At 44.1% G+C, this 23,605-nt stretch overlaps 1 protein-coding gene across 1 annotated transcript; it reads left to right on the top strand.

Moving 5' to 3' along the window:
* The first annotated feature begins 19,539 nt into the window (after window positions 1–19,539).
* On the top strand, window positions 19,540–23,333 carry LOC136481402 (zinc finger BED domain-containing protein RICESLEEPER 2-like). The gene is made up of 3 exons (XM_066478753.1): window positions 19,540–19,836; window positions 20,812–22,748; window positions 23,058–23,333. Exons 2-3 carry the CDS (start codon window positions 20,825–20,827, stop codon window positions 23,075–23,077), a joined length of 1,944 nt encoding a protein of 647 aa, XP_066334850.1. The 5' UTR covers window positions 19,540–19,836; window positions 20,812–20,824; the 3' UTR covers window positions 23,078–23,333.
* The last annotated feature ends 272 nt before the right edge of the window (window positions 23,334–23,605 follow it).

Below are 23,605 nucleotides of genomic sequence, written 5' to 3'. Positions count from 1 at the left end.
TCGTTGCGTCACAAGGTTGTTGGCTGTCGGTGCACGCAGCTAGCTCAATCCATCCAGCGATGGTTATCGGGCAGCACCGCCCTGGGACTTTTTTTTTTTTTTTTTTTGGCCTGGGACTGTGATGGGATGGGGAGCTAGGCAAGCCGGGCACACAACAAACAATCTCTCGTTGCTTGTTTCAGCATGCATGCCAGCAAATTGATTGCATTCATTAGACACGCATGCAGTACGTGTGGCCAAACTAGGCGTGCATGCTAATGTATTATTGTTATTATTACTAACTCTATTCCAAGTTGTAAGACATTTTAGCTTTTCTAGATATACATAATTTTTTCAATGCTTTTAGATATATGCTATATATATATATACACACACATAGTGAAAACAATATATCTAAAGGTAAAATGACTTATAACGGGGAATAGAGCATTTGCTAAGACTAAATGCCAGAGGCACATGTTGGGAGGCAACCAACCTTTGAGTCTCGGTCCTCGATTCAAAGTAGTGGAAAACTAAAGGCATATTTGCTTATACCACCATAAAAATCCGCCCGGGCACAGGCATATCTGAACATGCCATGAACGAGGAGGTAAAGGTAAGAGAAGAATGAGAATAAAGCAGTACAAAATAGGGGAGACAGACAGTCTGGTTAGAATATAGAACACCCACAACTATTGGAGTATATTCTTCGTACATTCTAGGGCATAATGGCCTTTAACCCCTCTGAGTTCACCAACTTAGGTCAACGTTGTCAATGCATCCTCAGCCTATCTACAACCAGTCTACATCTAGGTGTAGCTACCTTCAAGTAGATCCGAAGGTTTCTCTCAAAACATCGTTTTGTCCTCTAGGTTACATCTAAGGCGTACGCCTTAGCGTTCTTCGTCCCACGAATGTCTTCGCCAAGTGTAGGTCCTCGCGTACTTTCACCCATGTCAACCTGTCAAAGGATGACGGAAAGAAACTTATATTTGTGGGTGAAGCCACGAGACGCGAATGTTCGTTTAGGGAAGGGAGTGTGGCACCCCGAAGGTACAACCCCCCCACCCCTACCCCACCCCACCCAAACACACACCCCCACAACACACTTAAAAGATATATATGTATTGACGGTTGACACAAGTTTATGCCATAAACTTAGTTATGCATAACTTGACCAATTGTTTGTAAAGATTTTTTCGATTTGACTTTTCTTCATATACAAAATGCGATTATCGTTTTTTGCACACAAAAAATCTAGACCCAGCTGTAGACGCAGACGCTTATATATATAAACAAGTGCACACTCACCCCCGCACCTACGCACACCCTACCTCTATAAGCACCTCCGAAGAACCAAGTTGGATCGGCAAATCTCAAGATTGACAAAGTTAACACAGATTCCTTGTAACAACCCATGTTTCGTGCAACAAAAAAATCGAGCTTTTTAAAAATTTTCCTGCAATGTGTGGATCATGTAGTTGCTAGGTCAAACCTAGGAGAGTTTACTAACAAATCGGTGCATCCATATAGAATTGATTGCAGGAGTGTGCCTTGGTCTTGAGTTGGGTTTGGGTTTGGGTTTTGTCAGTTTGGAGTGCACAAATCCATAGAAAATTCCTCTCAATTCTCTTTGAATTTCTCTCAATTTCCTTGAGTCATAAATCATAAAAGGAAAATCTATTTTCCTTTTCCCTTTCAAAACCAGCCCACCATCCTTCTCTCCCAACCGGCCCACTTCACCCTCTCCCTCACTTCTCAGCCCAACCGGCCTGCCCCCATCCGCCAAGCCCAGCCTGTGCTCCCGCCTCCCTTTGGCCCATCCCAGGCGCCAGTGGCCAGCTCCTGCCTTCGGCCCACGCACGCGCAAGCCAACAAGCCATAGCCCACCTCGCTTCCTGGCCCCGCAGGCCCGACTACGCCCCTAGGTTGGAAACCCTAGCAGGTAGACGCTCCCAACCATGCTCCCGGGCGCTCCCAGGAGCCGCCACCGCCACTTCTCACACCCCGCGCCCTACCTCGGTGTCTATACACACGCCCCCACATCCACCGCCATGCGTACCTGGCTCGCCTCCTAAAGATCATTGCCATCCACAGTGCTCGGCGCCCCCTTGAACCCTAGCCATGCTCGCATATAAATCCCGTAGCCGTCGACGCCCTCATCCTCTTCCCCAACCCCGCCGCCACTCCCACCAGCCTCTTCCACCTCTGATTTCTAGCATCACGCAGTAGCCGAGCCACCGTGAGCCGGCCATAGCTATGTCCGGCCGGTCACCGGGAGCCCTAGCCTGGTCCTCGCCCTCGCTGCTTGGCCACAGCCGGACTCGTGCAGCCTGCAGCTGGCCACGGACGCACCGTGGCTGACCTGACGCCTCGATCGTGACCTCATCCTCGTACCCGTCCTCCGCCATGCCTGAAAGCTCTAGTTTGGTTTTGATGAATTGATGAAACCCTAAGTGCTAACCTAGTTTATCAAAGTGATTATGAGATAGGTAGCACTACTACAAGTGATGAAGCAAATGAAGATCATGACATGATGATGATGATGGCATGGCGATGATCAAATGCTTGGACTTGAAAAGAAGAAAGGAAAACGAAAAGCTCAAGGCAAAGGTGAAATTGATAGGAGCTTTCGGTTTGGTGATCGAGACACTTAGAGAGTGTGATCATATTTAGGATCGATAGCCGTACTATTAAGAGGGGTGAAACTAGTATCGAAATGTGGTTATCAAAGTGCCACTAGATGCTCTAACTCATTTCATATGCATTTAGGATCTAGTGGAGTACTAACACCCTTGAAAACATTTGTGAAAATATGCTAATGCACATGCACAAAGGCGATACACATTGTGTTTAGCACTTGGGAGCAAGGGTTCGAAACTTCACCGGCGGAGTGTCCACCCGTAGAGTGCAGACAGTCCGACGGTGCCACTGGCGCCCTGTATAGAAAAGATAGGGTTTCACAAAATGCACCGGACACTGGTCACGTGGTGACCAGACGCTGGGGTCCTACGTCTAGTCAGTGGCGCAGTGAAGGCTGCCCTCGGTCTCTTGACCGGACGCAGGCGATCGGACTCTGGCTGAACATTGTTCAGCGTCCGGTCGTGCTAATGTGGCGGCGCACAGAGGAGACGGTGAGTGACCGGACGCTGGGTGAGTCCGGTCGGGCATGACTGGACGCGTCCGATCACGAGTGGTACCTTACTGGAAGTGATCGGATGTTGGGGTCCTACGTCTAGTCGTACACTGTAGTGCGTCCGGTCATAACTTAAATGTACTGATGACCGTTGAGATTGGGTGATTAGCATTTGAAGCAGGGGCCACGTGGTGTGCATCACGTGATCGGACGCTAGGGTCCTGCGTCTGGTCGATCTGACCGGTGGGTCCAGTCACCCTGACTTTTCAGAGAACAGAGAGCTAACGGCTCTATTCGTGGGGGCTCTCTATTTAAGTCCCATGGCCAGCTCAAGCTCACTCTCTTGGCCATTTGCATTGACATAGCAACCTTGTGAGTTTAGCCAAAGCAATCCCACTCATCTCCATCATTGATTCATCATCTTTGTGAGATTGGGAGAGAATCCAAGTGCATTGCTTGAGTGATTGCATCTAGAGGCACTTGGTGTTTGTGTTTCGCTGTCGGATTCGCTTGTTGCTCTTGGTGGTTGCCACCACCTAGATGGCTTGGTGTAGCGGAGGAGAATTGGCATGAGTTGGTAATTGTTCATGGCCATCTCTGGTGATTGTGAGGGGACTTGTGCCTTCCCCGGTGGAGAGCCGAGAGGTAACCCTAGTGGATTGCTCATGTTATTGAGTTACCTCACTTGTGGGTAGGTTCTTGCGGTGTCCAATTGTGTGGATGAGGTTCGTGCAACACCTCTTAGCCGCCGAACCACCAAGTGTTGGTCGACACAACGGGGACGTAGCGTGTTGGCAAGCACGTGAACCTTGGGAGAAAATTGGTTGTCTCTTGCTCTTTGGTATTCTCCCAGTGATTGAGTTATTATTCATCTTGTCATTGGTTCACTCCTCTACGCGGTGGTATAATCACCTTACTTACTCATTTACATACCCGCAAACTAGTTGTAGTAAGCTCTTTAGTGTAGCTAGAATTGAGAGCTTGCTTTGTAGCTAAAGTTGATCTAGTGGAGTTCTTTAGTGTAGCAAGTGTGAGAGCTCTTAGTGAGTAGTGACTTAGCAAATTATGTGTCTAGTGATCATAATAACTAAAATTGTTGGATAGGTGGCTTGCAACCCTTATAGAGCTAGAGCAAGTTTGCATTTCGCTATTTGTCATACTAATCAATTTGCTCTAGTTGGTTTGTAGATTTTTAAATAGGCTATTCACCCCCCCCCTCTAGCCATATTAGGACCTTTCAACACCGACTCGCCTTGCCGCACCTCCGCGTGGACAACCACGCCGGGAACCGACCCAAGGCCACGTCTTCCTCTTCGACTGAGCCTCCTCTGCTTCACCAAGGCCACTACCTCACCGAGCAGGACACCACTGCGCCATCCGTTTCCTCGACACATGGATGCCACCGCGACGCCGGACTCCATCACCGGTGATGCCTTCTCTTTGTCGAGCCACCTCGTCGCGTCCATGCCCAGTCGGCCGCGAGCAGGCCAAGGTCATGTCTTGACGACCATGGCCACTCCGTCGACCACCTCTGCACCACCAGCCGCCGTGGAGCCTCCAACCTGAGCCTGCCTCGCCAAGCCAGAACACGCCGTGTCTACCTCTACCTCTTCTTCCTCGTCGGAGCCACGCCATCGCCCTCTGCCTCTAAGCTCCTCCTCGCCATGCCCTTGCTCTGTCAAGCCAACGACGTGCCCCTCCTTCACACCACGGCTGCGACCCATCGGGACCAAGCCAAGCAGCGGCTAGGCTTCCACCGCGCCACTAGACTTCTTCACCGGCGTCGTTCCCTGCTCCCCATCGCACCGCCCCGAGCACCTCTGACCCACCAGTGAGCCACCATGGCCAAAACCTTCACCTTTTCCTTTTCATCGTCATCCTTGAACGAAATTAGCCTTTGTGCCGTGTTCTATGCCTTGCAGGGAGGCTACGCCTTGCTTCTTCCTTGGCGTGGATGAACTATTCCATGACAGCGACCTCTGCGCCACCAAGCTCCTACACCGGCGTCGCTGCCTACCGACCACGACCACCCCTGCTGCACCGTGGCTTGGGAGCCGGACGATGACGCCACCTCACTAGAGCCTTTCCTCATCACAGGAGCTACGTTTAGTAGTAGTAGGCACCACCCGGCTGTCCACTGCCATGTCCAGCAAGCCACAGGCTAGCTGCAGCGAGCTAGCAGCAAGCCGTAGCCAGCCACAGCCAGCTGCAGCTAGCCGTAACCTGTCGGGACGGGCCGCAGCAGCCCTCCACCTCTAAGGTCAACCTTTTGAAACCCCGTTGATGCCAGCCTCGATGTCGACAAAGCTCCTACTTTTCATTTCATTTGCATACTTATCATCTATACTTATTCATATATGATCTATCTATATCTATGCCTATGTCGTGCCTTTGCGCCAGTCTATCTCTTGTGCTATGGTTATAAGCTACTCCATGTCGTGTTGTTGAGTTGCTGGTTCTTTGTATGTTTGTGTTGTTTGTCTATGGACCAAGCCTTCAAGTCGGTCGAGGGATCATACCTCGTTCGAACGTTTCATTCGTGGGCTGGTCCTGCCGTGGCCATGATGCCGAGCGTAACCTGACCCCTTGTTTTTAGTTGACTTTGTAGTGCCATGATCATTGGCCCCTCCTACGGCCCTAGGACGTGGCCATCATGGGCTTGACATCGGTGCGCTTCCTACCCACACATGATGGGCTCATCATGACCTAGTCTATAGGGGACAAACTAGGGGACAAGCTTCGTGGAATTTACGGAAGCCAACTCGTTTAGGTTAAGCTCGTGGCCGCGAGTTGCCTCGCCATGACCACCAGGCTCTACCTCTTTTTCTCTTTTGTTCTTCTACCCACCTCGTATGCTCATGCCGCATAGATCGTAGCATCTCTTTGGTTCTCGCGGTGACAACCGCACCGCTATGAACCCTAGGGATTGCATTGTGCTGATTTAGTTGCACAGAGGTTGTGGTGCCCTATGGGTTGGTGTGGAGTGTCATTTGTGAGTATTTGCTGAGACAACTCTCATGTGCATCGCTCCCTTCGGTTCCCATCCATTACCATGATGAGTGGATCGGAAGGTAGTGGACTGTTGAGGCATTTCTTCAGTTACCGCCTTTTGCCATGGTGAGTAAATCGAAGGGTGGTAGGTCTTGCTAACCGTGCCTCTCCTTTCCTTGGCCTAACTCCTTCAACCTCTGTCCATCACCATGTTGAGCAGGTTGAAGGAATGGGGACCCTTCTTCTATCTTCTCTTGTTCTCACTTTTGATCCTCGTCAACCTAGTAAGATGTGGATTGAGCCCTCTTGTTCCAACTTCTTCGATTCCTATCAATTGCCATGACATGTGGACCGAAGTACCATGGAACCAAAAATCCCTTTTCGCTTGTTTGCGTTCTTAGTGTTCTTTTGTTGCGTTCTTGATTCCATTCCTTTGATTCCCATCGATTGCTATGGCGAGCAGATCAAAGGAAGGTGAATCCGTATTTCACCTCCTTTGGCTCTTTCATGCTCGAGCCCCTTGTATGCTTGTACCTATTTTAGACCTTCGCACTCTCTAGGTTCTCGCGGTGACAACCGCACCGCTAAGACCCTAGGGGTGTCCTAGTGCCATTTAGTGCATGTAGGTCTTGGTACCCTACGAGTGGATTTGGGCGTTTGTATTCTCGTTTGGGTTCTCTTGTGTGTCGCTCCTTCCGATGCCATGCTTTTTGCCATAGCATGTGAATTGGAAAGGTAGACCACCTCCCTCTCTTTCTCCTCCTGTTCCAGCCTCTCTTTGGTTCTTGTTAATTACAATGGCATACCGATTGAGAGACACTGGAACAACTCTTTTTTCCATTTAGCCCGCTCTGTTCGATTCCATCTTTATCCATGACGATCAGATCAAAGACCAGACTATCATTTCCTGTTGGTGAAGCTTAGGTCCATGTTGTATTCTTGAAACCACGAGAGTCGACCCGATCGACCATTAGAGTGCCATCTATACCGAGGATGTGACATGGTCGTGCCTAGTAGACCTTCTTCCTCGCCCCCTTTTAAGCCTGAGGAAAACGGACTCACTTCGTGAGGGCTATCCTTGTTTCCTTAGTGTTTGCTTAAGTTAAGCTAGGGTCTATGCCATTAGTCTTGGAGCCATACAGGTCGACATGATCGACTCCAGAAGTACTAGCTAGGCTATGACTTAAGCTTGTGCTTAGCGAACAACTACTTCTGCATCTTTCAGGCCCAAGGATCGGACATCTTCCGTGAGGGCTAAGTCATTTTTTCCTTCAGTGTTCTTTTGGTGTTATTCAATCTTTTCATGTGCTATTGCCTCTTTATTCGCAGTATTTCTTGGTTTGTGGTTGATTGCTCTTTCGCCTTATTTGTTGCTCCATTGCGGTAGTTGCATCAAGGATAACGATGACTGGAACCTGTTGGAGGGAGGACACGTGAACGACAGAAGGACTTGGAGGGGAACGACTACGAGTACACTGAGGATCTCGGAGATGACTAGTCAACAGGTGTCACGTCCTACCCAACCTCGTAGAATCCTATTAGACATGCAATAATGTAGTTGCTAGCGCTTTACTTTTATGCAGATGATCTATGATAGGTTGCATGGTAGAATTGCTCGAAGCCTTTACCCTGACGCAACCCTTACCCCTGCACACCCGCTGATAGGATAGATGCTCGCATCCTACTTACTGCTTACTTCTACTATGCATTATATCTGTGATATGATGCTTGGTGGAGGATTATTTGTGAGCAGATAAGGCACATGGTGCCGATAATGTGGTAATAACAGGGGAGATCTTGGCGTGCGTCTTGGGTGTGTGGTGAGGGTCGAGTCGACCAGATAGAATTCTACAACGAGTCATTGGACGAGTCTTGCCAGGGGGTGTGACCTAGGCATCCCCTATGAGAGCTACCTGTGGTGGGTACTTGTGTGAAGAGTATATCCCGAGGAGGCAACTCTCTGTGGGGCAAGTTCCCAGGATGGAGGTGCTGTTGAAGCACGGGGTGTTGGTTATCCCCATTGAGAAGATGTCTTGTCTGGTCCCCCTACGGACTGGTATATCGAGAGAACCGGATCATAGGACCCTACGTGCACGCCACTCGTTCCTGAATGGGCGGGGGACGGATGCTGACCAACTAGGATGGTGCCACCACTGCTAGATTGGAAGTGGATAGTGTAGGGAGGTACGGTCGTACGGCTCACACCCTCCTAAGATAGCGTAGTGACCTCTGGGGTCTGGTACTACGTCTTATAGTCTCGGCGTGCCGGTGGACTCCGGGGTGGCCCAGGGCTGAGTGGTAGGGTGGCATCGCACCGGTTGGAAGGTAGCCCGGTATCAGACTAGGCGGGGCACCACCGATGATGGTGATCTTGTGGTTCTAGGTATACAAGCTCTGCAGAGTTGATCGATCTATACGTATAGCCGTGTCCACGGATATGGACATTCCTATGACATACGCTTCCCTTGATTAGTGAGATGTGTCCTTTCTTCTTCTCCCCTTGGGTTTTGTTAGATTTCGGCTGATGGCCGTTAAGGCAAGGTACAAGAGGGAGTCGTCCTTACCGTCTAGAGAGTGAGATTGTGGTGAGATGGTGTGATGGGATGGGAGAATGTGTGTGGATGAGATGGGTTAAAACTTGATGAACTATTATAAAATATTGATGAACTTGTATAGGAAAACTACAGCTATAAATAGGCTTTTTGCTCTACCCTTGTATTCCACTTATCACAAAGCAACGCAAAGCATAGGGCGGGAGCCAGTGGCCAGTACAAATCGTACTGAATGATATTGGCAGGTTTGGATGTCATCTACGACGACGACAATGGAGATTAGAAGGATTAGGTGGTCTTGTTCCTACGCTCAAGTTTGGTTGAGGAGATGAAGTCTACGCCCGCTGATACTCTACGCCTACTCTGATGATTGCCCGTGAAAGAGGAGCCTTCATCCGCCGATGCGCTATGTCTACTCTGTTGCTGATCTGTGTGCGTTTCCACTAGTATACGTTATACTTATATATGTTACCAAGTGTTGTAATATCTTGTAAACTTGTAATTCCGCGATGTATGAATTGTGGTATCAATTGAATAATGATAATGTGACAGCTTAGTCGTCCTGGACTATCACATTATTATGTAATCTGTGGATTTCCCTTCGAGAAAATCGTGGATCATTTCACTCATCGATGTTGAAGGGCACGGCGTCTATCACTGAAAGAATAGCGCCTTTAATTTCTAAAATAAATCTAGAAAAATACAAGCATGCACCCGTAGACTGCTCAACCGTGCCTTGGAATCAAATAGCTAGTGCATGACTACCTTGAAGATGAATTAATGTCTACTAAGTGCGTGCGACCAAAATTAAAGTATTATTAGCAGAATCCTGAATCCGTGAGTGACCAACTCGATCTCCTCGATTGGTCAAATAATGTGATCGGAGACCACATGCCCCCGTGCGTGCAAATTCTCTCTCGTGTGCATGCATACACACACACACACACACCATGGCCTGCAAAACCCATGCACGCACGAAAACAAACTATTGGCAGATTGGGGGCCACATAAATAAAACTTTTCATGTACGTACTCCAAGTATATATTGTAAGATATAAACGAAATTAATAATGTCCTTGGCCCTTGGGAGAGGAATGACAAACTGCGACGACTTGTACAGAGTTGAACGCATGCATTTTGAATTTTTGACGTGCCAACTTGCTTTGATAGTTTGATCCCATCCAAACATCATCATTATTAATTCAACACCAGTCATATATATGAAAGCCAAGTCTTTGACTATATATAAGAGTATATATGTTGGCTTGTAATAGTATATATGAAATTGAAAGCTATGTCTTTGACAATATACATTATAGGAGTATATATGTTGGCTTGTAGCCGTCGGCTCGTAGCTCGTCGATCGACACTCCAAATTTGTGAACAATAACACGCCACAGTATTATATATACTGCTTCAATATACTACTATTATATATACTAGAGCATCTCCAGGAGACTCTCTATATCCTTCCTAAATGCTAGGAATAGAGATTTTGATGAAAAATTACCCTTCAACAGTTTTTCTAAATGGTCATCCAAATATATCTATTTTCTATTCTGGATTTTTTGCTAGCCAAAAATAGAAGACGAGAATGACTCTCTAGAGTGCGCATGAGATATAGAAACTATATAGAGAGCGATTTTTATGTAAGTGGCTCTCCAAATGATGATTTAGAAAGTGAAATTTAGGAAGGGTCTTAGAGATGCTCTTAGGGTGTGTTTAGGGCGTGTTTGGTTGCCCGCGTATGGCTGGGACAGGCTGCCGAGATACAAGAAACATGCGTTTGGATGCCTGCATCTCACCTTGGGCCAGTCCCGACTCATGCAATCAACCCCCGCCGGCCAGGCTCCAGGAAACGCAGTCGGAAGTCGTTTCTCCGGCACGCGCGCTCGTGGTGGCGAGGCGCTTCCATGCGGTCCCCACGCTGTATTCTCTGTCAACCAAACAACTTTCTGGATCTTGTATCTGCACACCCAAATAGCCAAACACCGATAATTGTATTACCAGAGCCTGGCCGCCGGTAGCCTGCATGCCGGATGCGATGCAGGCAGTCCAGAGAAGGCAACCAAACGTGCCCTTAGTGTATTTGATTTGGTAGCCCTTGACCTTGAGTCAAACTGTCAAAGTACGGTTGCGCATATAAGCGCCAAAAGAATGCATGCAACGTAACTGGCGCTTTCACTGCCTCCACTTGCATGTAGGAATATACTAATTATTAATCTGCTAGCTAGATTTTTGATAGATTTTGGTTACACTCAAAACTAAGGCTAGATGAAAAACTCGAAGCTCGTTAGCTCGCTCGGTTCGTGGCTGGCTCGAGTCGAGCTGAGCCAAGATTTTAGCTCGTTAGCTATAACGAGCCAACTCGAGCCAGCTCGTGAGCCGCTCGCGAGCTAAACGAGCCAAGCTTCCAGGAAAAAAGTATCAAAACTTATATTAGTTTTTGTATTACTTCGTGTCTTGCACTTTACAATTGACTGATAACTGGTCTAGACCCTATAAATTAACTGGTAACTGATCTAGATGCATTTCTTTTGTATTATTATTATTCTCAAACTTTAGATAAATGCAAATATTATATTTTGTGTATTTTTTATACCTGGCTCGCGAGCTTAACGAGCCGAGCCGAGCTGGCTTTCTGGCTCGTTAGGATAACGAGCCGAGCCAAGCTAGCTCGTTATCTTAACGAGCCAGACCGAGCCGAGCCAGCTCGTTATCCAGCCTTACTCACAGCGTTTCCTACATCGCCAACGCGCGGTCCATAACATATACCATCTTTGCACTGCCAAATAAATATTATTAGATTCGTTATAAAACATATATTCTCATAGCATATTTACCTATTTGATATCGTAAGTGTTGACAATCTTCTCTATAAACTTGGCTAGACTTAAAATAACTCAACTTACAAAAAAAAATTTGGATGTAGTAATTATTTTTCATCTAGAGGTGGTACTAAAAGTGTATAGCTTTTACTATTTGCACAACCATCTATATCACTACTACGTAGAAGAGAGGTGGCTTCTTCTTTTTTTGTCCCAGAGGTGGCTCCATCACCAGCTATCTCTCTAAAACAATACAACTCGTCTCTAAAAATCGATTTTTAGAAGTGGATGGTGCTTTCGAACGCTTTTAGAAATTAAATGTCTTCTATTTTTAGAGGTAGTTGGTGTTACGGACAATCATGGTACTCTACAAATATATTAGGAGATGGGCTATAATGTGACCCGCCTCTAAATCCTTTCTAGCTGACTATTCCTTCAAATGCTATATCAATAGACTATATAGGGTGTCTTTTTTGGAAGAAAAAAAATCCTTAAACCAATTACCAAATTTAGCTAGTCAACTTAATTTATTTAGCTGGTGGTATTAGTGTACTGCACGCATGTCCCTTTTACCATGGCCCAGCACGTTGTTAGGGCATATTTAGTTGACGAAATTTTTCGGTTTTGGCTACTGTAGCACTTTCATTTGTATTTGACCGTTAGTGTCTAATTATGGACTAATTAGGTTCGAAAGTTTCGTCTCGCGATTTCTCACCCAACTGTGCAATTAGTTTTTTTTATCTACATTTAGTACTCCATGCATGTGCCGCAAAATTCGATATGACATTTTAGGGTGAAAATGTTTTTGAACTAAACAGGGCCTTATTATTATAAGTACATTGATTGATCCCGCCCCCTTGCTTTGAGAGCTACGTACTCCTCCTATGTAGCGTGTGTGAAAATGGTTTGGTACGACTTGAGACTTTGGGTCAGTGTCAGTGGATTTTGCGGCTTGCATTGCTTGACCCTGTCAGAGATCCGAGTATATATACTCCGTACGTACGCACGCACTGCCGCTAGGGGCTCTGACCATTGCACTGACTCTACCTAGCTACCCACCATCTTCCGCGCGTGTTTAGTTGGGACCCCAAATTCCAAAAAAGTGTTACAGTACTCATCACATCAAATCTTGTGATACGTGTATTGAGCATTAAATGTAGATGAAAAAAACTAATTGCACAGTTTGGTTGAAAATTACGAGACGAACGTTTTAAGCCTAATTAATCCATGATTGAACACTATTGATCAAATAAAAACGAAAATGCTACAGTACCCAAATTTCAACTTTCACCCAACTAAACACACTCTCGGGCACAAGACGATTATACATTGGTCATCGGTCAGATCTTTTGGACTAGTAGTACATCTCTGCTTTCTTGCACGCACTTTGGGCAGGCACTGTCCTTTCCCTTTCTTCGCATACGTTTCTTTTTTTCATTTTTGCTTTCAGTATTGACTAGCGTGCTCCCTTGCTGTTTGTTTTCTTTCTTGTCGATTTCTGCATTCTTTCATGCTGTTATTTTCAGTTGATTTATCAATCAAATTAACATGCTTGCTTGTATTCAAGATCACACCCTGCCTGTAGAACAAAGGATCAGTGGATTTTTCGTATATATATATATATATATATATATATATATATATATATATATATATATATATATATATATATATATATATATATATATATATATATATATATATATATGCCTTTTTGAACAATGGAATCTACTTTGTAAACACTATATACATTTTCTATAGAATGGGCTGAATGGCTTAAGTCATAGAAAAATTAGAGGAAATCTAACATATGGGATCCAACCTCTTGATTTTTTTTTCTTGCACCTCTCTCTATATACCTAGATTCCTATATTTTCCGCACGTTGTATCTAGGGAAATTCCGGCGCTCCGAATTAGCGTTTTAAGACTACTCAGCTTCAAAGATATATAAAGCATCAGGAGCTACACTGGACCAGGCCCGGCCCATAGGGGGGAAAAGTTGTTTGCTCTCGTCAGCAAAGGAGTTGAAACGAAGGAAGAGGAGAGGAAGCAACAAGCTGACGCTGACGCTGTTTTGACTCTTCGTTGGGTGGAACTGGAACTAGCTTTTGGACTGGTTCAGCTTAGGCGTGACTCGTAACACCAACGGTTAGCTAGAGATGCCTGCTTGTATCCAAGATCAACAGCCTGCCTTTGAAACAAACTCAACAAAGGATCGGTGGATTTTTTTCACTGGCAGAGAACAGAGCTTTACTCCCGGTGGGGAACCCTCTCTAGTCCTGGTTCCCCACCCGGGAGCAAGCATCCGGGACTAAAGGTGGTCCTTTAGTCCCGGGTCAGGAACCGGGACTAAAGGTGCCTCCTGACATGCCACGATGGTTGGCACCTTTAGTTCCGGTTGGTAATACGAACCGGGACTAAAGGTTTTTTTATTTTCTTTTTATTTTTTTGTTTTCTTTTCAAAATAGGTTTCTGAAGTCGTATTGTACGCTGCTAATTATACATTTATATGCGCGTATAGTATGTTTCGGTTCAAGCACAATGAACGTATTAAATCACACAATTCAAGCATAGAAATATATATATACGCGCTAATTATATATATATATATATATGCATGCATCATATATATATTTACATGCATGCATGCATATGTGTATTTTACATTATATTATTTCATGTGCATATATTACAAAAAGATTGCATTACAGTTGTTGTGATATAACAAGTTTCCTCTCATCCTCTAGCTTGGCTTCCATGGCAGTGTTGGGTCGAAGTAGAACTCGCCCTTGGAATCGATGACCTGCTCATTAAAAAAATCCGGCTATAGACTCTTGAATTGCTTTGATTTGGTCTTGCCGTATGACCTTTTCCTCCAACCATCGAGTCTACAGGTTTGAATTAAAGGAAAATAAATTAATATATGTACATATATATATATATAAAGATATAGTAACACAATCAATAATAATAATTAAATGAATATATAATGTATTTTTAACGTACTTTGAGTCTCTCTGTAGGAGTTCTTTGGGAGACCACCTTGATAAACTTGCAAACATAGTAACTACAGTACTTGTTCCCCTGTTCCTGCCTCAGACACCACTTTACGAGAAAAAGATTTGTCATCCAATCTAGTGATCCGGTGAAAGCTATATGTTTAATTAATAAAGATGATGCGATTTAGGGGACTTACTTTCAAAGGGATTACATTCAGTGGCGCTTTGCATTTTCCCATGTGTTGCTTCTCAATAAAGGTTTTCCAAACACTGCCCAATAAAAAATTTGCCACGTCATCAGATATAGTTAATCATCATGTTTGTGTGTATATATAGTTGCTAGAGATACTGAAATTACCTCTGGATAATATCTATCATATCTTAGTAGTCTTGTTGTGGTTTTCTCATCGAGTCATAGATTATCAAGTGACTTTTCACCAGATCGATGTCCATCAATATCCAGTGATTGCTGCATGTGTTTATAGGATATAACGCATAACACTCATTAATTAACTAGAATCAACATATGAGCCATTAAGGATGATCGACATTATTAACACTCACTTGAAGTTGTAGGGAAAGAGTATATCCTTCTTGTGGCGTTGGTTCACTAAGAAGTTCATGAGGTTACTCTCTGACTCAGACTTCCAATTAGTCTTTGGAATAACTGGATCTTTGAATACTATATGGGGATCAACAAAACCAATTTTATTGTAGCCTTCCTTTCTAAGCTCTGTCATTGTAAATCTGCATATATATAGTACTTGTTAGGATAATTTATATGCATATACACACATATGATGAGTTTAATAATAGATCGAAAGAATTATTACTTACAGGCAATAGCAGCTAATGATAACTTTGTCCAGAGAGGTCAGGTGGCATAGTTGATGAAATTCTGCAAAGTCAACATACATAACATCATCGCCACGAAACCAATGTTCGTCTCTAATTCTGACACCAACGCAGAAGTCTCCACCGGTAGACGCCTGCATGTACCACTTGTTTACCAGGTACATTTGCGTCCCCAGATCAGATAAGGCTTAAGGGTTGTATAGACTCTGGTCTAGTACAAATTTTTTCTTCTAAATATCAACCTTCACCGCACTCTCAATGTTTCCATCACCAAACATCTGGTAAAGGTCGAGACCAGTCTCATCAATAAATTCACCAAGGTGATCCAAATCGACATCCGAAGGTATGTTTGCCTAATGCATTAATCCTAAATTCGAACCATATTCATTACCAACAACTAGCGGGGGGACTGATTGGTGCGCTTGTTGTTCGAGTTGGGCAACTCCTTTCCCTGTCCGTTTCTTTTTCTGTGCCGCCTCAATTGATTTGGTGAGAGTGCGGTCATAGTCCGTTAACGTTGATTTGGACGGCTTACGAGATTCCCGCTATTGTTGCTGGTAAGAAGCCACACTTTTTATTAGAATATCTGGAGCTACGAAGAAGTATGGTTTCTCCGGGTTTCTCATTGCTTCTTGATTCTTTTTAAGTTTGTCATAGAATCTAGACATATCTTTTTTATATGCATCAATTCATTCTTCCTTCTCTTCAGATATTATTTTGGGAATAGCCCTTGGTTTCACGGTGGCTTTCTTTGTCGGCGGGGACTGGTTCTTCGTTTGTGGGGCTGGCCTCTTGCTAGGCTTCTTAGTAAGCGGGGGCGGGGGAGGCGTTGGAGACCTCCTTGGAGGTGGTGGTAGCGGCGTTGAAGACCTCCTTGGAGGTGGCAGCTGCGGCATTGGAGATCTCCTTGGAAATGGTGTGGATGCAGCCTCGCCTTCCAACACAATGTCATCGTACAGAGCACTATGATGATCGCCTCCCAGTAGAAGCCTGAACATCGTCCACTGCCATCTCACTGAAATTAAAACAAAAAATTAGAACTTTAATCACAACCATCATGAAAATAGGTATAAACTAACCATAATCATTAAATACGATAAAATAACTCACATTGCGATCCGGACACTTGTAGAAGATACGATCCTTGTTGGGACCCTCCTTCTTCACTCGGTACTCCATCACAATCTTTGTCTCATCACGACACTTGCCGCATGGAATGAGAGGGAGGCCCGGCCTAAGTCGCTTTGAAAACCCATGAGAGACCGAGGACCCGAAAGCTGTTGCCATCTACTCTCTATACTCATTTTTTAATACACTATAAATTTCTCATTTTATAAACAAATAAAATTAAGAAACTATAAAATTATCTATATCTCTAAACAATGAAGCAGTTGCCATCTACTCTCTATACTCATTTTTAATACACTATAAATTTCTTATTTTATAAACAAATAAAATTAAGAAACTATAAAATTATCTATATCTCTATACTCATTTTTTAATACACTATAGCTCAAAAACATGTTTTAATAAATAACCATCCATACTAGTTGACCTTGCTTACGTGATCATCTCGGCGAGCATTTCTCCACCGGACGGCACCGTACTTGGTCAAGGAAGAGCTCCGATTCTACGAGGAAGGGAACACGGTCTTCCACGACCGTTGTCGCTCTCCCTCGTAGAATCAAAGCTCCTCCTTGATGTCCGTTACCGCTCGACAGAGAATATGCTCGTCGAGCTAAACACGGTCCGCAAGTTCAACTAGTACGGATTTTCTATAATTTTCTAACTATTTTCTAAGTTTTTTATTTCATAAAAAGTTAAAATAAAAAGTACGGTGATTGACAGACTACTGCGACGATATCGGGACATGTGAATAAATAACCATCCGTACTAGTTGAACTTGCTTACGTGATCATCTCGGCGAGCATTTCTCCACCGAACGGCATCGTACTTGGTTAAGGAAGAGCTCCGATTCTACGAGGAAGGGAACACGGTCTTCCACGACCGTTGTCGCTCTCCCTCGTAGAATCAAAGCTCCTCCTTGATGTTCGTTACCGCTCGACAGAGAACATGCTCGCCGAGCTGAACACGGTCCGCAAGTTCAACTAGTACGGATTTTCTATAATTTTTTAACTATTTTCTAAGTTTTTCATTTCATAAAAAGTTAAAATAAAAAATATGGTGATTGACAGACTACTGCAACGATATCGGGACATGTGAATAAATAACCATCCGTACTAGTTGAACTTGCTTACGTGATCATCTCGGCGAGCATTTCTCCATCGGACGGCACCGTACTTGGTCAAGGAAGAGCTCCGATTCTACGAGGAAGGGAACACGGTCTTCCACGACCGTTGCCGCTCTCCCTCGTAGAATCAAAGCTCCTCCTTAACGTCCGTTACCGCTCGGCAAAGAACATGGTCGCCGTGATGAACACGGTCCGCAAGTTCAACTAGCTACTTTAACCTTCTTTCATGTAAATATGCAAGCTTGAAGTGATTTTGAACTCAAATTGCTTACAAATGAAAAAAACCACAATAAAGAACCATATATATATAGTAAACAAAATGAGATAAGACAATGGTGAAAAATGAGAGTATGAGATTGGTAACCTTTACAACTGAAGAATCGACGGAGAAATCGAATAAATCGATGGAGAAATCGAAGAATGGATGGAGGAACAATGGAGGGAGGGAGGAAGCAAGAACACTACTGCAGTGAGCTTCAAAATGTGCTGAGCTCGGGCTTGGGAAAGAAGGAGACGGCCGGGATATAAAGGGGGACCTTTAGTCCTGGTTGGTGGCTCCAACCGGGACTAAAGGTAACTTTCTAACCCCGGGCGCAGCCACGGCCCGGGAGTAGACCTTTACTCCCGGTTGGAGCCACCAACCGGGAGTAAAAGTATACCTTTAGTCCCGGTTGGTGGCTCCAACCGGGACTAAAGGTCCCTGCCACCTCTGTCTGGCGCAGTAGCCGTTGGGTAGGGACCTTTAGTCCCGGTTGGAGCCACCAACCAGGACTAAAGGTATCTCTAGTCCCGGGCGCAAAAAATTCCAGGACTAGAGTCCATTTTGATCGAGAATCAAAGGTCTGTTCTCTACTAGTGTTTACTATATATATGCCTTTTTGAACAATGGAATATACGTTGTAAGTTGAAGGGCTGAAGTCATAGAAAATTCAGAGCAGATCTAACATGAGATCGGCGTCTTTTTTTTTTTCTTTTTTCTTGCACGTCTCTATATTACCTAGATTCCTATATTTTTCGCATGTTGTATCTAGGGGAATTTCGGTGCTCTGAATCGTATTAAGACTCAGGCGTTTTAAAAGATATATATGTCCTTGACGCAGCGAAGACGACTAGGGCTGGTCTTATGAGTGCATCTATACGAATGCTAATAGATAGCCCATTAATTACCAAGGATTTCTTGCTAAAAAGCTCAGCTCAACCACTCAAAAAATCTGAGCTGAGGTGAGACGGCAGGCATCCTCCTCCTTCATAGGGGAAAAGAGACCCTGATTGCTCTCGTCAGCAGAGGAGGCAAGAATGTGACGGCTGACGCTGACGTTGTTTTGTTCGTCTTTATTTGTTGGGTGGAAGTGGAACTCGTTTCTGGACCGATTCAGCTTCATCGCGGCACCAACGGTTAGCTAGAGATGCATGGTGACTTGGTCTCCAGTGTACTAGTCATAACTCATGAATCCCTCCTTCATAAAAAGAATATAATTGTACGTGTTAGTTTAGACAAATGTTTATCTAGATTCGTATCTAAAATTGTAGTGTTTTTAGAACGGGGGATGCATATTACGGTGAACACTGCCCCTCTCTCTCTCTCTCTCTCTCTCTCTCTCTCTCTCTCTCTCTCTCTCTCTCTCCTTCAATTAATGAGCATATTTTGATCCTTTCTTCAGTTGCTGAGACGAACTTGACGATAAACAGAGAGACAGGATTCAGCTCGATCCAACACGACCTCCGGCCCAAAATGCAAATGGACCGTGGGCCAATTCCTATTCCCCAGAACATGCGTCCTTGGGGGCCCGTCCCGTACCACTACCATCAGAGGTGTAGATTAGACCTGGATTGGACTTGGACCGAAATCACTTGGACTTCATTGGATTTGGACTGAGCTAGACTCTGTTGTGTGGATCAAAACAAAAACAAAAAATTGGATAATCCAAATTCTATTGGACATCCGTTCGGCAGCCAGCCGGCGAACGTGCGGCGGCGGCTGCAGTGCGGGCGCTCTCGCAGCCGGCTGGCCTTCTTCGCGTCCCCCTCCGCCAGCACTTCCGCCAGCTGCTCCTGCTCTCCAGGTAGGCAAGGGCCTACCGAGGCTGTCAGGGCGAGCGCCTTCCATAGTTCCATCCATCGGCTCTTGCCGCGAGGTGCCACGGTTGACCGGGGCGGGCGCTCGTGCCAGTGAAGCAAGTACAGATCGTCGGCGTTCAATTCGTACCCCCTTCTCGGCATCCTCCATCTCGATTCGAAGGTCCAGGTCCGTATGCTTGCTGCCCTCAAGTACCCCATATCATCCATACACGTTAGCTAGCATAACCATCCAGGTACAATCTCTAGTGTGGATCTCTTGTGGATTGTAGTTCCAATCCATCTCAGAGATGTGGTGATGCAAAGAGATTGAAACACCTCAACTGAGCAATCTATTTCCTCTGAATACGTTCAATTTTAGTTATGTGATGCAGAGAGAGAGATTGAAACACCTGACCGGAGTCATCCATTTCCTCTGAATACATTCAGTTTTAGTCTGCTTGGAAGTTGTTGGCATGCAGCAGAAAAAACTGCAGAGTAGAAAGTGAGTTGCATGCCAACTAAACTGTACCTATTCGAATCAAACAAGAAAGTGAATTGGGGCTGGCTCATCATAATTATGAATGTGGAAGGCACACAAACAAATACAATCCCCTAGGTCTTTCGGAAGCCGCACCTGCACACCATTTTAGCATGCATGTGGCTGCAGGAGGTGGCTTGCCTTGTCTCATCCCAACTTCTCCAGAATCTTGAACTGTAGCCATTTTTTTCTCTGCAGAAAATTCTCATTCGAAGCAAAGAGATTGTGTTGGTTTTGTTTAACATTAGAGCAAGAAAATAGCAGATAAGTGAGGTGCTATTTGGGCAAATATTTTTTTTTTGTTTTATGAAATTTCTAGCGTATATATGCAATAGGGATTCTTAGTGGATGTGTGCAACAATGATTACTTGATGTAGCTAGCTAGTTCGGCATATTGTGGACAAATGTAGGAGCAAATCGCAAGTACTGGCTTGAGAAAAAATTTGTTCGTGTTTATTTTATGGCACCCGTCTACTCTCTGTCACCAGAAATAGACGATACCTCTGAATAATATGCATGCAGATTTTATTGTTAGCTTCCAACTGTAATCCTGCATAACATAGCACTATTGTTTTGGGAATGCTCGTGACTCTGCGATCTGAACACATACTATTCTATGAACAGGTCAACTGAAAGGATGCCTAATAGCGGAAGTTTGGCACTACTTAATGAGGGAGCTGATGAAGTCGTACAGAATTCAGGCCGCGGAAGCAGGAGAAGATCTCCAGTATGGAACCATTTTGAAGAGTTAACAAATGAAGGAAAAGCAATCTGCATCCATTGCAGATCAAAGTTGGCTTATCATCAAGGTCTTGGAATATCACATCTAAGGAACCATATTACAACTGCCTGCAAAGAACTTCCTCCAGATATTGATCGTAGTTCGATTTTTCCAAAGGGTGTGTCTAGTCTAGATGTTCGAAGTTCAGTATTGGATCCAAAGCTAGTCGGGGATTTCATGACTAAATTTTGGATCACAGCAAATATTTCCTTCAAAAAGATAGAAAATGGGTTTTTTAAGAGGATGATGAAATTAGCCCACCCAAGCCTTGAAGTTCATGATCGACAGACACTCAAGAGAGACTGCATGTCAGTGTATCAAGAAGAGAAGAAAAAGATTGCAGATGGTTTTTCCAATATAGATTCTTGTGTTAGCTTCACTTCAGATATGTGGATGTCAGCCCAGAATCTTGGATACATATGTTTGACTGCACATTTTATAGATGAAGAGTTCAATCTGCACAAGCATCTCATCAATTTTAAACAAGTTCCTCATCCTCATAATGCTGATGCAATTCATAGTACTATCATGGATTGCCTTCATGAGTGGGATCTGTCCAACAGAACTTTTGCTTTTACTCTAGATAATGCCACATCAAATGATGGAGCCATACAAAAGCTAAAAGATACTCTTTGGAGACATATGCCCTTTCAAGGTAGCGATCTTCATGTGAGGTGTACAACTCACATTCTAAACTTGATTGCCCAAGATGGAATGGAAATCATACAGAATATCATTGAGCCTGTTAGGAATGTCATTAAGCATATTTCATCATCTAACTCTCGGCTGCAAATTTTCAATACCATTCCACACCAATTTAATCTTCGGCCTAAGAGGGGATTCACCCTAGATGTTCCTACGAGGTGGAACTCTACCTATGACATGCTTGAAGAAGCTCTTGAGTATAAGGATGCCTTGACCCACTATGCAAATCTGCAGAACATTCAAGGACCCAACCTTGAGCAATGGAACTTGGCAGATAGAGTGTGCAAATTTTTAAAAAATTTTGCTGATGCAACCAAAGTCTTCTCACAGCATAATTCTCCAAGTTCTCATAGGTATGTTGAAGAGGTTTGGGGGATAAGGGAACTACTCTTTGATGAAAAAAACATAAGTGATAAATTCTTGAAGGTCTTGTGTGATGACATGAAGTCAAAGTTTGACAAATATTGGGATGAACCTAACAAAATCCTTTTGGTTGCATCGTTGTTAGACCCACGGTACAAGTTAGTCTTTTTGAAGTATTGTCTCATGAAAGTTTATGGAGAGGAAGTGGCTGATAGTAAAGCAAATGCTGCTCTTATTTGGTTTAAAGCATATTATTCTCGTTATGAAAGCATGCCTCAAAGGAGTTATCAAAGTAATGTTTCTTCATCGCCCGAAGTGGGTGGTTCAGCGAGTCCGCTTTCTTTCTTATCTGGAAAACGCAAACTGGGGCTGGAATTTGCATTGTTTAGGCACCAAAGAAGGCCACAGTGCTCAAGAAGGCCAGAAGTTGACACTTACCTATATGATCCATTGGTTCCTTCAAGGGAGGGTGAAGAATTTGATGTGCTCGGGTGGTGGAAAAGAAACCAAGATCAATATCCTGTACTAGCTAAGATGTCTCGTGACTTTTTGGCCATTCCATTGTCAACTGTGGCCTCTGAATCAACATTCAACACTGCTAGCATAATGATTGACAAATATCGCAATTCTCTAAGTTCAGAAACGGTGGAAGCACTCATATGTGCAAAAGATTGGCTCAAAGAGTACCTCTCAGATGATGAAGATGATGATGGTAAAACATTTTTTCAGATATGCAATTAACATTTGATGATATGCCTAGTTATGACCCCTTTCTATCTATGATTAGATATATTTTTCATGTTTATTTTGTCTCATTACTGCTGTTAAATTAAATGTGTTCATAGCAGGGACAAGCTGCAGACCTCTTTCACTCTGAATAATATGTTCGTATTTTATTTTCTTACAGCACCCTGTATGCTCTTTGTGACCAGAAACAGATTTTTTGTTAGCTTCCAACTATTATACTTCATATCATAGATCCTTTTGGGAATGCTTGTGAACACATTTTTTTTGTGTGCAGGTGAAGTGACTACTGCTTGAGTTTCTCACCGCTGAACAGGTCAACTGAAGGTGATGACAAGAATAGCAAACTGCTTAATTTGTAGAGTGATTTGGGATATGCAAAACTAGCATCTACAGCTTAAATTCTTCTGTTTAGGCCCTGAGGATACTATGGCTACTCCTTTGCTTCAGTTCAAAAAGATGTGTGGATTAGCATGTACAGCTTTATTAAGTTAAAAATGATATATTGATTACTTCGCAGTTTTTTGCTATATTTGCTTGCAAATTGCGAGGAGCCGAGCACACATGTGATGCATGAATGATGAATGCATGATATGTTTTAGGGCAAAGATTTGTTTCTGCATATGCCAGTTTTGGGGGTTCTGATTCCTCCTCTTTCTTTTTTACTTTTCTAATGGTCTTTTTCTTCAAACTGGTTGATGTTAACAGCCAACCTAGTTGACAGTAATGTTCTTAGGAGATCAGAGAACCATACTAAAATATTCCCTGTTGGAAATCATTTTTTGGTTACATTTTTCAGCAAGAATAAGATGCCTCATAGAGTTC

The sequence above is a fragment of the Miscanthus floridulus genome, chromosome 9, assembly GCF_019320115.1.
Source record: "Miscanthus floridulus cultivar M001 chromosome 9, ASM1932011v1, whole genome shotgun sequence".
NCBI lineage: Eukaryota > Viridiplantae > Streptophyta > Magnoliopsida > Poales > Poaceae > Miscanthus > Miscanthus floridulus.
The sequence above is the reverse complement of the archived record's forward strand: the minus strand, read 5'-3'. Positions and strand labels throughout refer to the sequence as shown.